The 16,845-nt window shown below is 41.5% G+C and overlaps 1 protein-coding gene across 2 annotated transcripts; it reads right to left on the bottom strand.

Moving 5' to 3' along the window:
• Nucleotides 1-1,074: 1,074 nt before the first annotated feature.
• g3bp1 (GTPase activating protein (SH3 domain) binding protein 1) lies at nucleotides 1,075-12,793 on the bottom strand. 2 transcript variants are annotated; one of them, XM_042419436.1, is made up of 12 exons: nucleotides 12,769-12,793; nucleotides 9,059-9,175; nucleotides 8,845-8,926; nucleotides 8,009-8,182; nucleotides 7,183-7,273; nucleotides 6,075-6,168; nucleotides 5,717-5,960; nucleotides 5,494-5,598; nucleotides 4,340-4,457; nucleotides 3,145-3,270; nucleotides 2,565-2,674; nucleotides 1,075-2,380 (listed from the first exon to the last, which is right to left on the bottom strand). In XM_042419436.1, exons 2-12 carry the CDS (start codon nucleotides 9,151-9,153, stop codon nucleotides 2,132-2,134), a joined length of 1,488 nt encoding a protein of 495 aa, XP_042275370.1. In that variant the 5' UTR covers nucleotides 9,154-9,175; nucleotides 12,769-12,793; the 3' UTR covers nucleotides 1,075-2,131. The 2 variants fall into 2 exon arrangements, with proteins under 2 accessions (XP_042275370.1, XP_042275368.1); XM_042419434.1 differs by lacking the exon at nucleotides 12,769-12,793 and adding an exon at nucleotides 12,668-12,762.
• Between the last annotated feature and the right edge of the window lie 4,052 nt (nucleotides 12,794-16,845).

Below are 16,845 nucleotides of genomic sequence, written 5' to 3'. Positions count from 1 at the left end.
ATCTCAGTGTTTTCTACTGTTCAGCCATATAATTGTGTGAGCTGGTCTCTATTCCATGTGTTCTGTCTCTCAGCTCACACATTTTCATATGATGTATTTTATGTGTTGTCTCAACCTGTTTGAAAAGAAAACTACTGATCACAAAGAACACATTAATTATGGCAGCATTCTGATTAGGCGTTTCCTCTGTGGAGCTCTAGTATTACACATGGATTATCACTGGGACAATAAATGCTGTTGAGCAATCATTAAGGAACAGGTTCACAAACTCGCCGTAATCATTCCTCTTGTTCATACTGGATATTAAAAGATCCCCCTCAAATGTGCTTTCAATGTAAGTGATGGAGGCCAGAAGTAAAACATGACCTGTTTGTATTCTGTTGGGAGCAGCACAATATCCTAAAAAAATCCCAGAATAAAGTTGTCTATTTATGGAGGGTTTTTTTTATTAACTATTACTTATCAGCTATATTATTAAAGTGTCTAATCTATTATAAACTATAGTCTCAAGTTACTAACAGTGTCATCCCTAAAAAGTACCTCAAGCAGAACTCTCAAGAAGTGACATCTCCAAATTACTCTTGTCAAAAATAACTGGGTAGAAATAGTAATTTTTTGATACCGGTGCCGATAATACCCGAGTGTCTGTACTGATATCAAATGAATATTTTGTACATTTTACTTTGAGGAATAGGGTTTTTTCCAGGAATATAATTTATCTTTAATTTCAAAGCTTTAATAGCTTCCTAAATGTTAAAAGTTAAAAGCAGCTGTAAAAGATCTTAAACACTGAAAACAATACAGTCTAAAAATGGTAGAAAATGTATTAAATTGGTAAAGAGCTGATGTAAAGAATCAGTCAACAAGAGAACAAATTTGACCAGTCAATTTCCAGTACAGTATCGTATTCAGACAGTTTGATACTCTGATCAGATTTTGGCTGGCACCCAAATAAGCATGAAGGTTTGATCCCCAGCCCTTCTCAAACAAACAAACAAACAAACAAACAAACTAAACAATCTACTGAAAAACCCATCTGTGCAAAGTCAAAAACAAGCTCAACAGACAAAAAGGTTTTAAAACAGTAAATCACTTTTAATTTAGTTCTCTCATCGGCAGGTGAGCTCATTTTAAACATGATGACAAATGAAGTGCATCGGTAGTAGAAGCCTTACAGGATTTGATACATGATTTGAAACATGCTCCATTCAGACGCGTCCGTGAATCCACATATTACAAGCCAACATTATTACTCAAATAAAACCACTACAGTTCAGCTCTTGACCTGATAGAATAAAAAGATAAGACAGATCCATCGCTAGATACAACGGTGGCAGCAATACACAGGATTGCCCAAGCAGTAAAGTACACGTTCCTTTAAGAAACAGGGAGAGAGAACGCGAAAAAACCTAACCTCTGGGTTTTTTAATCCCCAATTCAAGTAGTATTTACCCTTTTTTTTTCATGTGTTTGCGTGTTTCGTTTTGTTTCTTAATAAATTCAAGTTCAAGCATGAAAAACAAAAAAAAAAGACAAAAAAAAGTCCAGATAACACGTGTTGGTTGAGGAGGAGACGAAGAGGAGGATAGAAAGAAAGAATGGAGAAAATGAGGAGTGACATTCTGGATTCCTTGGAGGGGAAACAAAAAGCAGCAGGTGGAGGAGAAGAATGAGGAGGAGGAGGAGGAGGAGGAGGAGGAGGAAGGAAGGGGGAGTTCAGGGAGGAAGAGGAGGCAGCCATCTTCGTGAGAGACAGATGTCGAGACTGGCTCTCGAATTCAGCAGGAGCTGGCGTGACTTGACGGTGAAAGCTCTCGACCAAACCTGCGTCAATTACTAACGAAAATCCCTTCTGTAATACTTGTTTACTGCCACTTTTAAGCCTTTTTAAGCAAGAGTGAGCATTTAGGAGGAAGAATGAGGTGGATACTGATCAGAAAAATCAGGTTTTTTGACTCGAGATTTGTAACACCTGCTCATTTCTACTCCTAGATGCAAAGTAAAGAAGGGGTTTTGGTTAAATTTGGGGTTTGTCCAATTGGTTCCTGCTGCAGCAAATCAATAACCACTCAGAAGTAAGTTGAATCCATTTTCAAACAGTAATCTAACTCAGGTTTGGAGCCCTGGTGTCTCATTGGCGCTGGGCAGAGTAGCGCCCCTCGTTGGGGCCGGCGCCCCGCCCGGAGCCGAAGCTGGGTTTCTGTGCCATGCCTCCGCGGGTGGGGGGTCCTCTGGGTCCTCCGCCGCCTCCTATTCTCTCTCTGGGGCCGCCTGGACCTCCAGGACCCCGGGGCCTCACATCCCGTCTATCGCCCTCCCTGGCTGACCGGGTCTTCTTCTCCTCCACGTTCAGACGGACGTCGCCTCTGAACTTGATGGGCTGAGGAGACGACAGAGGAGAATCTCTTAAAAATATGTAAATCTAATATAACTCCAACAGTGAGAAAAATGTTTACCAAGAGGGAATAAACAGGAAGTGACAAAGGATATTTAAAAACATGAAAACGTCTCATTAGCAAATAATTACAGGAGAATGTAAAAGGAAAAACGTGAGCTGTAATTACCCTGTTGCTGAGGATCTTCTGTACAGGTTCAGAGTCGTCAAACACCACAAAGCCAAAGTTTGGTAGCTTCCCTCCGCTGTTGATCCTCAGCTCCAGGACTGTACCATACTCTGTCGAGAAGGGGGAGGCAAGTATTTAACCGATGTGGTTTCAACAAAAAAATGTTTGCAGTTTGAATATATTAAGTAGACTTTATGTTAATATTTGTTTTGGAAGTAGCACTCCCAATAACAATAAAAATTCCAATTTATGACAGAAAATGAGCTTCAAGTCCTTTATAAACTTTTCTTATCTTATCTTACATATTATTCTTGTAGTGTTTTATGACATTCCCTGTCAAACAGTGATAAAAGTTACATAAAAAAATAAAAAAGTTTAGACATGTAGTTGCAGTTTGTAGCTTTATGATCAGCTATTCACTCACATCTGCTGATAAAAATGAGATGATAAAAAGCTCCAGAACGCTACTAAACGGACCTTGTGATCAGACCGTTTTCTCAACTGCTGTATTCAAAAGTTAAACAACTCAACACCTTGAAGTGCTTAAGCCGCTGTACCAGCATCATCAGATCCAACTTACGTTCAAAGAACTCCTTCAGTTCGGTCTTGTCCACATCATGAGGGACGTTGCCCACGAAGAGCTGGTGGGCGTCGGGGTACCTGACCACCCTGCGACCCTCCGACTCTCCCTGCTCACCCTCACGAACTGTAAAACGACAAACAATTCAACATGTGAACAAAAAGGAGCTAATATACTGTGAGCATATATAGAACATCTACCAGGTTTAGGAGTTTATTTAGTTTACTGCAGATAAGCCATTTGTATGCAGTTAGTGCATTATAACAAACACTTACACAGCTACATGTGATGTTAGGGTTATGGCTAGGGTTAGAGGCTAGGGTTATGGCTAGGGTTAGAGGCTAGGGTTAGAGGTTAGGGCTAGAGGTTAGAGGTTAGGGTTATGGCTAGGGTTAGAGGCTAGAGATTAGGGTTAGAGGTTAGGGTTATGACTAGTGTTAGAGGCTAGAGGTTAGGGTTATGGCTAGTGTTAGAGGCTAGAGGTTAGGGTTATGGCTAGTGTTAGAGGCTAGAGGTTAGGGTTAGGGTTATGCTAGGGTTAGAGGCTAGAGATTAGGGTTATGGCTAGGGTTAGAGGTTAGGGTTAGAGGTTAGGGTTAGGGTTATCTTTCAAGCACATTTTAAAGTGACAAACAGGACTTGCGGGATGTTTGAGTCCAGCGAATGAAGCAGTATCTCTGATCTTGTGTTTGGACAGCGTACATTCATTTGTCATGAAATTAACTTATTCTTCCACACTGGCCAGTGTTTTTGGGAAGTCTTACAATTCAAGTGTTTTTGTTTGAAGATTTCTCACCTCTGTTATAAAATTTATGCAACATCTGATGCGTTCTCACAGGCAGAACTGTGGTTTTACAACCGAAAAGAAGACACATTTAACCTTTGATTGCTGCTGCCTGCAACTTGGCAATATTGTCAAATTCAAAAAAAAGTTTTACTGTTCTGCTCTTTTTATAAAGAAACTTTGGGAATGTGTCTGAACATACCTGCGGTCACAGTGAGTATTCACACACACATCGGTATTTGCCCTCAGAACCATATTCAACAGCATTTGTCAAATGTCATTATGCTTGCTTTGTACTAGCGGTGTAATGCTTGGTTACCTGTCAGGATGACTGCTTGTTACATCTGGTTAGAGGCCATTTAACCGCTGTTTATACTGTATTTGCGTGCTTGTGCGTGTGTGGATGGGTACCTGGTCTGGGGCCTCTGTGTACCGGTGGAGGACCTCCAGGCCTCTGTTCCCTTGGTCTCTGGTCTCTCTGTGGTCTTTGTGTTGCTGTCTGGGTTTCTGACTTCACCTCCACTCTGGGCTGAAAGAGTCAACACACTTTTGTAAGAGCTGGAAATATGTGTTTTTTTCCGCAGCTGTGATTTATAATTTAACCTCAGGCGGATAAAGAAAGAACAACAACTTTGATTATCGTTGTAAAGAAACTAGCTAGCGGGGGGGGGTGTTTGTGTCCTGTTCTCTTTCTGGGAGATGCAACACAACAGCGTGATTTGAGTACGGATGGTACCACTTTGGAGACACCCATCAGCTTTAATCTTTACGTAATATAAAGATGTCTGTTTCAAAGCGAGATCCCTGCTGTTTTAAAAGTAACAGCCACAAAAAAAGCAAGATGACTGTGAATCTAGACTTGGCCTTGTGTTCAGTGAAAGAGCTGGGAGATAATGAAGCTTTAAGTGGAATATCATGACGATGATACATCAAGTTATCATTTTACAGTCTTTTGTATACATTTGGCACATCGTGATAATCGCCAGATTAGATTAATATTGCGATAATGATTTCAAATAATATTCCTGAACCCTGCTTTTAGGGATGTGCTGGTGTCAGATTTTCATTCTCATTTATTACTGTGACCAAAAAATATCATGATAAGCCTTATTAGACACCATAATCAAACTTTTCTGAAATACTTCTATATAGAAGCAGCTTGGAATTACACCCACACACAAACTAAAGCAGGTTGGCTGCTTAAATTTAAAGACAGCTGACTGGAAATTACATTAAAAGCAGTTCTTTGTCTCTTAGATTCTGCACATGTTCTGATTTGTTGTTAAAAGCTTTTGAGAAAAAAAAAAAACCCTGCACACTGTCGATCACATGTTCTTAATTATAAATAAAATAAATAAAACTGCTAATAAAGACAGGAGAGCTGCGTTAGAGCTGCAGTATGACAAAAAAAAAAAACAACTTCTGCTGCTGTATATCATCATCTTTACTAGTTTCTAATGCAACATAATGAGATGCAATGACAGCACACAGTCTAGACCAGTATTCAGATTAATATAATCCAGTGTCACCCGTCCTGTCCTTTTCTAAGAAGGTCTTAAACCTACCGGTGCTGTGGGAGTGGCTTTGACGACGTGTGGTGGGATTCCTGAGACTGGGACCGCCCCGCTGGGAGGGAGGTTCTTACTGGTAACCGACGCCCAGGAGAAGGGCTGTGGGAAAGACAGACGGAGACACAGGAGAGACGTTTAAGCCGATTCATCTGTGTGAGCGAGAACAAACACCTGATACCTCCAGCCATTTTTTCCCCTCAGGTATCTTCTGACGTACCCTGTTTTCCTCTGGGGCGGTGGGGGCGGGTTCAGCGGGCACGGCGGCGGGTTCGGCGGTCGGTGGGGCGGCGGCGGGGCTTTTCTCTGTCTGGTCGTCGGCTGTGTTTGCGTCTGTTTGAGTTTCCAGCATCGTCTCCGACTTCAGCTCCACGACTGCGGGTTCGGTCTCCTTCTCCGCCTCTGGCTCTGGTTCCGGACTCGCCGCCGCTTCCTCCTCGTCGCCAGGGACCGCCGGCTCTGAACTACAACACACAGAGACAACACCTTTATAATACAAGAGCGTAATAAAAGATGCTCCTTCTATGTTACATGAGTATGTAAGTTAGTGCCTGATAAACCCAAACTATGATCCGTACCAGGATGACGGGTCGTAGAAAGGAGCAGACTCCTCCTGAGCTACGTCGGGAGAGGGAACCCTCTCCTCGATATCCTCCACCTCGTCCTCAGACTCTGAAAACACACAAAAAGATGTTCAGGACAGTAAAAAAAAAAAAAAAACACATACCTGCTGCTGCTACTGGAAAAAAAACAATTTGTAAATTTAAATCCCATTAAAACCTAAACCAAAAAGTGCCACCATCTACTCACATCATCCTGATTCATTTAAGAGCGGATGGAATATAACTTATAAAAGAAAAAAGAAGCCCCGTTATATATCTTTCGTGGCAAAGGGCGCCGTCATCTTGCAGTACTATAACCTTTAACATCTGGAGGTTGGTTGGACTGGTTCCACAGATATAAAGACAGTGAAACATGGCGACTGAGGATAGCAGAAGAAATACATCAAACTCTCTACACAGCGGTGTTTCGACCACGGTATCCCAAATATTGGTTTCATAACGTGTTGCGCAACGTGATGTAAACCAACTACGTGTAGAAAAGTGTTCATGTGGCATCATAGCGTCATTTCAGACCTCTTGATTGACAGCTTCATGTCATTTAAATCTCAAATGACCATCTTGACTATTCAAATAGCCTTGTTTCAAATTATACTAATGCTCAATTTTGCAGCTCTGCATAATAACCTGAATAGAAGAAGAAAGGCTGTGGGGCGTTTCAATTTTTCCACTAAAGAGAATAAAATATTGCTCATCGTGAAGCTTGTGGTTTAATCTTGGAGCTCTTTCTTCCTCCTGTTCAATTTACTGCTTTGTTTGCTTTCAATCAAATATTCACAGACATCAAACGTGTTCAATTTCTTTCACTCTTCAGCAGCTTTAACAACCACAAAAAAAAAAAAGACATGGTTCAAAGATAGATGATCAGAGCACTTGAACTGTGATGCTTAACTCTTGATACAAGTCATATAATCTCTAAAGACTGACTGAGGAAATTCACTTAATGGAATCTTTGGCCGAATAATACAGAGATCAGAGAGATGATGATGGTATCTATCGAGAGGATGAAAAAAAGAGAAAGGTGACCCCCGGTGAAGGATGAACACGAAGGAGGACATTATCTCACCTTCTGGAGGCTCGGAGTCAGAGTCGCCAAACACCTCGTCTTGGTAACGGAACACGTCGTTGTGGACGTAGAATTTGTTTGCGACGGTTCCCTGAGAGAACAGGAAAACTAATCAAACACTTTCTACTGTATGTCAAAGAGGTTTGCTGTCAGAAAAACAAGAAACATCAGGAACAAGAGGTTTGCTGTGGGGCCAGTGTATGTGTAAAGACAAAACTTGTTGGAGGACTAATTAAATTAATTAATATAGTTATTATTCTGTGACAGTAATTATGTTTTTTTCAAGCTAGGTTAATACACCCACAGCTGTTGTGTTTAAACACAGAGACACTTGATGTGCATGTTGATGCTGTGCACTGTTACTGTCGCTACGCCTCCTCACTGGTAGTCTCTGCGGGACTGTGTAGAGTAGAAGACTGCAGAATGACACAGTAACAAATAGAAAGGTAGAGAAAGTGCAGATGAAACCACGTGCACCATCAGTGCTAAATAAAGTCCTCAACAGTTCGCCGTTCTCCTGCTTCGCTCAACAACATAACAGCCTAACTGCACCGGTGTTAACGGTGTAAGTGAGTCATTATTGCAGGTTTGTTGCGGGAAGTGCCGCAGCCACAGAAAAGTCAATGCTATTAGCGGGGGTCAAGTTACTCTGGTCAGCTGTAAAGTGTGTACACTGACTGATAAAAGGGGAAAAAAACAACTGTTCGATTTGAAGAATCTGAGTCGACTGAGCAGTCTAATACTGATGAATACTGTTGTTGTTGTGGCAACGGAAACACTGAATATTCATCATGGCTTCACATAAGCATAAAGGTGAAATACGAACCTCCGGTGCCAGTACAAAGGTCTGCATGAACTTCCTCATGGGCTGCATGTTGTTGGACAGCTCGCCCATCACCTGCACCACCACGCCCTCGTTCAGGGTGGCGTGGGCATCCACGTGCCTGATCTTTGTGTGACAATCCCGGAAACTCAGAGCCATCACCCTCTTATGGATCTCCTGAAAAAAATAAGGAAGAATTGAGTGTGTTACTATCCTTCCTGTTTCATATTTGGCGGCAAATATTTTAATTGTTAAGCAACTTTTGTTTTAAAATTGGCGCTACATTAAAAAAAATCTTTACTCACAACTCAGAGAGAACGTCCAGCTGCTCTACGTTTTTTGGGACTTTCAAAATAAACTGCAGACTATTTGGCGGGCGGTGTTGCCTTAAAATATTGCAGGATGTTTTTGTGATGTTGTTTGTTCAGATAATATCATTTCCTGTTTGGACAGATTTTTATCAAAGTCCTTGTTCTGTCACATCAAACAACACAATAAGCCAAACCGCTACTGCATACATCTACATGTTTGCATTTAGGCGTGTCCGTCTGCAGCTGCCTCACATTCTTATCCCTCGTTTTAGAAACCTATTTTAATAAGTGTTGCATTTAGTACTGGGTTAGCCAGACGGACTGGATGAGAAGGTGAAAACGCTCCAGATTTTAAAAAGGAAACTGCTTAAAAGACTAAAACTTCTCTAGCAAACAGGCTTTCATGTCAGCTCAGTATTTTTTTTCACACTCGAGCGTTGAGTATGTGGGAGTCAAGTGTTGTGTGCCTCTCTATGGGAATACCGTTTTTAAAAAACTGTTATCTGCTGGATGAAGTCGTCTACTTACAGATTGTCCGTAAACGGCCTCCACCGGTTTGCCGTTGCTGTCCAGGCCGCCGTGCACGTAGGAGGAGTTCTTCCCGTAAAACCTGAACGCAAAGACAATTTAAAACATGATGCACTCATATATCTATACATGTAAAACAATGACATGTAACTGAGAAGATAAGGAGTCTCCAGAATGATAATCACATGATAGATAAAACAGCTGATAGCGGTACCTGTGCAGGTAGTCGGGGGCCTGGTTCAGGAGTGTGTAATACTGTCGGACAAACTCTCGCCCGACCAGCTGGGCACTTGGCTTCTCCATCACCATTTCTTTGGTCAACTGGAAATCTCTGTGAGGAGGAGGAAGAAGAAGAAGAAGGAGGATCAGGTTACGCAGACGGTTACCCGCTAAACTTTACCCTGCTGATAATATGTAAGAGAAACCACATCAGAGCTGTAATGTGGATTTATGTTGAGCTCAGATTATCTGCTGTTGATCTGAAGCACAATCTGCTCTCACGCCGATTAGAAGAGCGTGTGATGATTGTGAGCGGCTGCTCTCCCTTTTCTTTTTTTTTTTTAAGATATATGTATCTTTGTGGTTTTGTAGCAAAATATGGGATCCAAATTTAATCTGCAAAATTTTAAAACTCATTATAGGGAAGCAGTTCTAATTCTATCCTTAAAGGAAATGTGTAAATTCTTTACAACAAACAGAGGAAATAACTTTAGACTCGTTCCAAAAATACTCAGACTCCCATAGAGCGCAGGCAGCTGTGCATTATGGGATGCCATGACGACTGTTGTGGTAACCAAAGAGCTGGAGAGGAGTCTATCAAATTGCGCCTCTGTAATGCACAATACTTTGAAGAAACAACTTGTTTGAATTCTACAGAAGCGATAGCACTTCTGAGCATGTATCCCTGTGATGAATCATCCGGACGTCGTGATTGAAGAGTCTGAAGTGTGAATCAGCTTAGGTAAACATGACCTCTGCTACAGGCTCATTTTTAATTTGTTTGTCTGGACTGTGTTGAAATACCAGCGGCATGAAATGCGTTTGATCTGCAAAAAAACCGACTGATTCTGACGTGTTTACTGCCCCGTCTGGGTGTGACGACATGAAAACAGCCCGCCCAGGGCGTTAAAAACAACATCAACCCAGATGTTCGCCGGTTGTTTTCGCACCGAGTGGATAAAAATCTGTAATTGCACCGTCACTGCATTCAAATGTCACTCCGACGCCTTTTTCTTCTTGACAACTGAACCTGACGCACATTGAGAAAGCAAACGATCTTTATTAGAGAGAAGGCGACACACTGTAACTAAAACACCAGCAGCTTCTCAGGGGGGTTTGGTACCATTTAGCCGTTTTATATATACTCAATCATTCTGTATATATTCTTTCTTTGGTTCCATTTACCCACCAAACCCAGCGTACCGCCGTGTGAATACACTTCATTCAAGAACAAACCTTGATAACATACCATGACGGACGGTTTACAGTGAAGAGCTTTAAAAACAGACACATTATTCTCTGTTTCCTGTACGTTTTCATTTGGTAAACGCAACCCGGCGCTCGTGCTGCCGTTAAGTGGGAGCAGTCACCTTTATAAATATTTGCACACAAGTGCCTCCATGCTTGTCAGGCTTGATGGATGACCCATTTCAAGCAAATTTCAAGACCGTGCTAGTTGATTTTCATTCTACACTGACAAAAAAAAATTGAAACTGATGTCTGCCTAGAAGGTAGGAAAAATAAATTTGTCAAGCTTAAAAAGGCACAATCTGGCAATATTCTACGTTTCTGATGCGTTCCAGTCGGTGTGTGGCACTCCGCCCCAAGCCCATCCGTCCCTACTGGAGATGTATGTCTTTAAAATGTTAATTCAATTACTGAAAAAGGCTAAATAACTTCCTAAAATAGATAAACGTCGCTCACACAGCTGTAGTGTGTTTGTTGGGGACTATTTTCAGCAGCGGATTTGGTGCTCTAGTGAGTATTTCTGGCGGCCCGGTGGTTCATGGTACTGAAGGAACGTGTCACCGAGTGCGACGGTGCGGCTCGGTGATGCGTTTATAGTTTTCGAACAAAAGTGGGACTCTGTGGCACAAAAGGAATAAAGATCTCAGGCGTTGGATACACAGATAACAGTCACACACACATTCATCACTGTTTTTATCTTCTCATGGGATTTGACAGTAAGACAAATATAAAAACACCCACGGACGTCTTTAAAACACTACAGACACACAAGAGAATGATGGTCAACGATAATATTAAAAAAGGACGGTTCACAGGTTTTCAAGTCTGTCTTAAAACAACAATCAGGAGTCTAAATGAACATTAGTTTTTTTCTTGCTGTAATCATTCCTCCTGCTCATTAGAAGATCCCTTCATAATGCACTTACAATGGAAGTGATGGAGGACAAAATCTACAGACCTCCTTCTGTGCAAATATGAAGCTTCAGCCGTCCACATGAGTCAAATCAAGTAGATATCTTTCAACGTTACAGTCTTTTTAGTGCCAAAGTCCCTCTTTTTGTTACTATACTTCCACTCAACAGGGAAACACTGTCCGAGGAAACACATAGAGAGAGTTTGATGCTAAAAAGAGGAAAACCTCTTCCACTGTTCATACGGACACCTGACAGACTGGAAAAAAGTGTGAACCTAGCCTACATGAGATTTGTGGTAAGAGGGCTAAAACATGCAAACACATTGGTATGGTCATTCAGCAACCAAGGGGAGGTGCTCTCTTTAATGGACTGTCTGCCACACCTGTCCACACAACCTACAGCCATCTGTTGTTCTGGCACACACACTTAGCAACCAGCACACATTACTGATCCATCACGCTAAGCCAATCACTCCAGCCTGAGGCGGAGGAGGTGAAGAAAACCAACCAGCCTCAAGTGTGCTGGGACAGATCTAATGTCTCCAGCTAGCATCAGAGGAGAGGCTTTTAACTGCATGAGACCTCGTTTATTTGAAGAGTAAACGCAAATAAGGGCATGCTACACTGCAGCAGCCATATCAGAGAACAAGCCTGTGTAAAAAAAAAAAGTGCAAGCATGGCACACAGACAAAGGCCACGCCGTGATGCTGCCGTTCACGACCGGCCTGCACGCATACAGTCATCCCGGCTCCTCCCGCACGTCAGCGGGGTTTTTGAGGGGAGTCCACCGCTGGTTTCCAGATATAACCTGAGCTCACATGGCACACGGGCTGGCCCGCTGCGGAGCTAACCGCGACAGCTGGACGAGCACACGGCCCCCCAAAACTAGGGCAGACACCGGCTATAACCTGGAATCAGGAGCAGCCCCAACACGTGTCCCCGGCTATAGCCACATTTTTACACGACTTTCCGAGCTCAGTTAGCCGCCTAACTAGCTCAAAGACTACGTGAAAAACGACAGAGACGTGGTTAAATTTGTTTAAGGTGAGAAATGAAATGGAGTAGTGGCAAGCAAAGGCGGTAAAGAACGACAGGAAGGGAGGGAGTCACGACTGAAGGAGAGCTATAAGTGGGGCTACACAGGGGCGGTGGGTAGCTCTTGAAAACGCAAAGTAAACGATGGCGATGGTTATATCTCGACTTTTCAACTTCACAATACCTACTATATTAGTTTCTTATTATTCCAAACACTAACATAATGAATAATGTCTGCTTTCGGCAAAATAAGGCACAATAACCGAGCTAGCAGCCACCATCTCATTACCAGGAGGTAGACGGGGCCCAACACAGTGACCCGGTTAATCAAACGAATATTATGAAATAATAAACTGCAGATTTTACACCGGAAATACATGTGATCGTTAATCTAACAGAAGAACTTACCAGCGGGTCAATTATCAAAAAAAATCGGCGATTTAGAAACAAGTGATTTCTCTGAATCACCTCAGCAGCTTCACAACGTGCTGGAGTCAGTGCTCGCTTACCGGTTTCAGCTCCGCAACCGAACCTGACAGCCCGCCCCGTACGAGACTTCTTAGCCAATCACAACCACGCTCTATGACTCATCCACCAATTGTCTGAGGCTGCCGCAACGGCCCCTAGTTGACAGCCAATCCCGACGGGCCGTGCCTCTACCTGGGTTGCCCCAATAGAGCCAATCGCGTCACAGTAACAGTTGGAGGTGCGCTTGTCTTAGTAATAGGCGTCTACCGGTTCGTTTAGCGCTAAGCGAGCGGTGCACCGGAGCCTTTTCTCCGCTTGGGGGCGACAAGATTATATTCGATGTCTTGAAATGATTTATAAGAGCTGATGATTTATCAAATTATGCAGATTATTCATTCAGTTTAACGTGTTAATGTGGGAATATAATTATCACAGATTAGAATAGGAGATGTAGTGATAAATAAACCCACCTAAACTCTAAACTGTTTCACTCAAAATGTACTTCAGCAGTGGTGGAAGAAGTATCCAGAACATTAACTTAAAGATCCTCTCCAGATATATTTAAAGATGTATATAAAATACTCTTCTTTGAATAATAATTTGTGTTCAACATGTTTTTTTCCACAAAATAGATCAGTTGACTTGTTAAAATCCTTAAAAATCACATCTTCTCCCTCATTAAAAATTCCAGATTCTATAAATGTGCAAATAGAAGTTTAAGTGCTGGACACAAGATGTCTGTTAAATCCATTCTCAGTGTATGTGCACTGGAGACTTCAAGCTTCCACAGCACACTTGTGTAAACTGGACCAGGATAGGTGTGATGTCACAAATCATGCTCACAGGCCTACGCCTCAAGTCTGATTTTCAATGAGCTCAGAGAAACTTTCCACTTTCAGCAGATAAACGTGAAAACTGTCTTCTAGTGTCAAACTCTGCACGGCGAAGCTCAAACATCAAACTGTCAGGATACATACCGACACCACATGTAAAACTACTCCATTACAAGTAAAAGTCCTGCTTGAAAAATCCTACTACAGTAAAAGTACATAAGTATTATGAGCTTGATGTAGTTAAAGTATTGCAGTAAAAGTAGTGGTTTGGTCCCTCTGACTGATATATTATTATTATATATGACATAGTTAGATTATTAATAGTGAAGCATCAGTGTTAGAGCAGCATGTTACTGTTGTAGCTGCTGGAGGTGGAGCTAGTTTCAACTACTTTATATACAGTTAGCTAGTTTAGTCCAGTGGTTCCCAACCAAGGGGTCAGGCCCCTCCAAAGGGTCACCGGATAAATCTGAGGGGTCGTGAGATGATTAATGGGAGAGGAAAGAAAGAAAAAACAAAGTTCTGATACACAAATCTGTTTTCAGTTTTTTGACTGTTGGTCTAATCTTTGATTTTTGGTGAAATATTGGATCATTTCAAACATGTGACAGTCTGGCTCTATGTCCCTAGCTGCCATTCTCCACCAGTCCACCAGAGGCCCTCAGACTTTTCTCCCTGTTTGTTTAGACTGTACTGAAACTGAGAAAGCTGATATGAGTTGTATCTTCAGAAGACTATCTTGCATGATTATTTAAGTTGCCTATATTAGTTTGTCTGTCTTTGTTTTCACTCCAGTCTGAAATCACACAGCATAAACACAGTGATAAAGAGGATTGTGTTTTCTGGGTTTTTGGGTTTTCTGTTTGCTATGAATAAGAGAGGATGCAGGTTATAGTGTTGTGTACTTAAGTGTGTATTCATGTATATTCTTAGTTGGTTGGACGTAGGTCGGTTTATTATTAACAGTGCTGTGTTTTCTGGGTTTTTGGGTTTTCTGCTCTGTGTTTTTTCCTTCCTGTGTTCCTGTACTAACTTCCCCTCCTGCATCAGCCTCGTCAGCCCTGCCCTGCTCCTTCTGTCTTCCCCAGCCTATCAGCTTCCTTTCCTCATCTCCTGTTTCATTACCTCATTCACCTCACCTGAGCTTCTCCGCCTATCTCTCCGCCTGCACCTCACCCCCTTGTCAGTTTGTATTTAAATCCTGGTTTTCAGTTCTGTTCAGTTCTATGCAGCCTGCGCTCAATCTTTTTCGACCATATCCCACAGCTTTCTTCAGCAAACTGAACTTGCTCAGGGAAAGTAATAAGTCATTGATTAAGACAAGTGGAAAAAGGTCAAAGATGCCTTTCATATCCCACGCCAGAGACCATCTTTTAACAGAGAACAGGGTTTTATGCAGTATGAACCCCGATATACAACCACCTTTTATCACATGATCAAAGTTATAGGTCACATGATGACATCTATGCAAGTTCCAGTCACTGAAGAGAGCTGTGAGATATGGAGGAAAGCTCCAGAGAAAACTAGAAAGTGAATCTTGACTTCATAATATTTTATCACATGCATGTGTTTTGATTGTATATATATATATATATATATATTATACTATACTATATACTGCCAATTATGGCCATTCTTTGTGGAGTTATTTTCTCCACATGTCTGTATGGATTTTGCTCCAGTTCCCCACCGTCCAAACACATGCATGCTAAGTTAATCTGAGACTCTAAACTGACACTAGGTGTGAATAGCTGTTTGTTTATATGTGTCAGCCCTGTGGAAATCTTGCAACCTGCAACCACAGACTGAAAAAGAAAGAAAGATCACAATACAGAGCTACCAAGAGTCAGCCTTGACCAACTTGTGGCATTTCCCATTGCTGTTACATAAAGTATAGGTTCACAATTTTTCAAGTGTGTCTCAAAACAAGTCAGGTGTCCATATGAACAGTGAAAGAGGTTTTCCTCACTGTAATCATTCCTCCTGTTCATACTGGATATTAAAAGATCCTTCAAATGTGCTTTCAGTGTAAGTGATGGAGGCCAAAATCTACAGCGTGTCCACACAGTCATTTAAAAGTTGATGTGAAGCTTATATTCAGCTTCAGCAGTCTGAGATAGTCATATCAAGTGGATATCTGACACATTTACAGTCTTTTTAGCATCAAATTACCTCTTTGTGTTTCCTAAGACAGTGTTTCCCTGTTGAGTGGAAGCATAGTACCAAAAAGAGGGACTTTGGCACTAAAAAGACTGTTACGTTGAACGATATCTACTTAATTTGACTCATGTGGATGGCTGAAGCTTCATATTAGCTTCCCCCCATCACTTTTTGACAATTGTTTTAAAACAGACATGAAGAATCATGAAGCTGTTCTTTAAAGGACTAGTGTGTTAATTTTAGGGGGATTTATTGGCAGGAATGTAATAAAATATTCATAAGTATGTTTTCATTTGTTTATAATCACCTGAAAATAAGAATTGCTGTGTTTTCATGACCTTAACATGAGCCCTTTATATGTACATAGGGAGCGGGTCAAGTTTGTACAGTAGCCCAGAATGGACAAACCAAACACTGGCAAACCAAACACTGACTTTAGAGAGGGCCTTTCACGTTTTTCCTGTATTCAGTTGATTGCAATCTGCAACCTCACCACTAGATGCCACTAAATCCTACACACTGTTCCTTTAAGGCTTATTTACATCACTAGAGCTTCATATTAACTTCAGATAAACTTGTAAATATATTTTTGCACAGTTGCACATTGTAAGTGCATTATGAAGAGATCTTCTCATGGTGAACAGTATAAACAGGGGGAATGATTGTGACAAGAAAACCTTTTTCAATGTTCATTTGGGCTCCTGAATGTTGTTTTAAGACAGACTTAAAAAACTGGAAACTGTCTTTTAATGTTTTTGTTTTTTTTATCTGGCTGTCAGCTGACTAGAAGATGTTTTATTGCAGGAATATATATGCAAAATATATATGCATCAGTATCACATCCAATTATGTGGATCTAACTTTAAGTCATGTTGTCCACTGCGGAGTTGTTATGAAAGCTTGTGTGGAATCCGACACCTGGATGAAATATGTGACACTTAATGAGTTTATGCTCTATAAACTCTTAATGCCTGAACATATAAACATGTTGTGAAAGCGGTCACTTCCTGTTTGCTGTTGTTTGTTTTTTTTTTTTAACGAACTTCTTTGGCACTGTCAACTAGAACAGGTGCAACCTGACGAGCAGGTCAATATTTCTCAATATATCAGTGTACAGAGAGTTTT

This window comes from Thunnus maccoyii, chromosome 8 (assembly GCF_910596095.1).
Source record: "Thunnus maccoyii chromosome 8, fThuMac1.1, whole genome shotgun sequence".
Taxonomy (NCBI): Eukaryota; Metazoa; Chordata; class Actinopteri; order Scombriformes; family Scombridae; genus Thunnus; species Thunnus maccoyii.
Note: the sequence above shows the minus strand (reverse complement) of the source record. Positions and strands in the feature narration are given on the sequence as shown.

Bases quoted from the DNA above. Each gene is read 5' to 3' on its own strand.
- g3bp1 (XM_042419436.1), bottom strand. From the start codon at position 9,153: ATGGTGATGGAGAAGCCAAGTGCCCAGCTGGTCGGGCGAGAGTTTGTC. The intron at 5,961-6,074 runs GTACGGATCATA...TGTGTGTTGTAG, and splicing joins TTCTACGACCCGTCATCCTG to TTCAGAGCCGGCGGTCCCTG. The intron at 3,271-4,339 runs GTACCCATCCAC...GTCGTTTTACAG, and splicing joins ACACAGAGGCCCCAGACCAG to TTCGTGAGGGTGAGCAGGGA.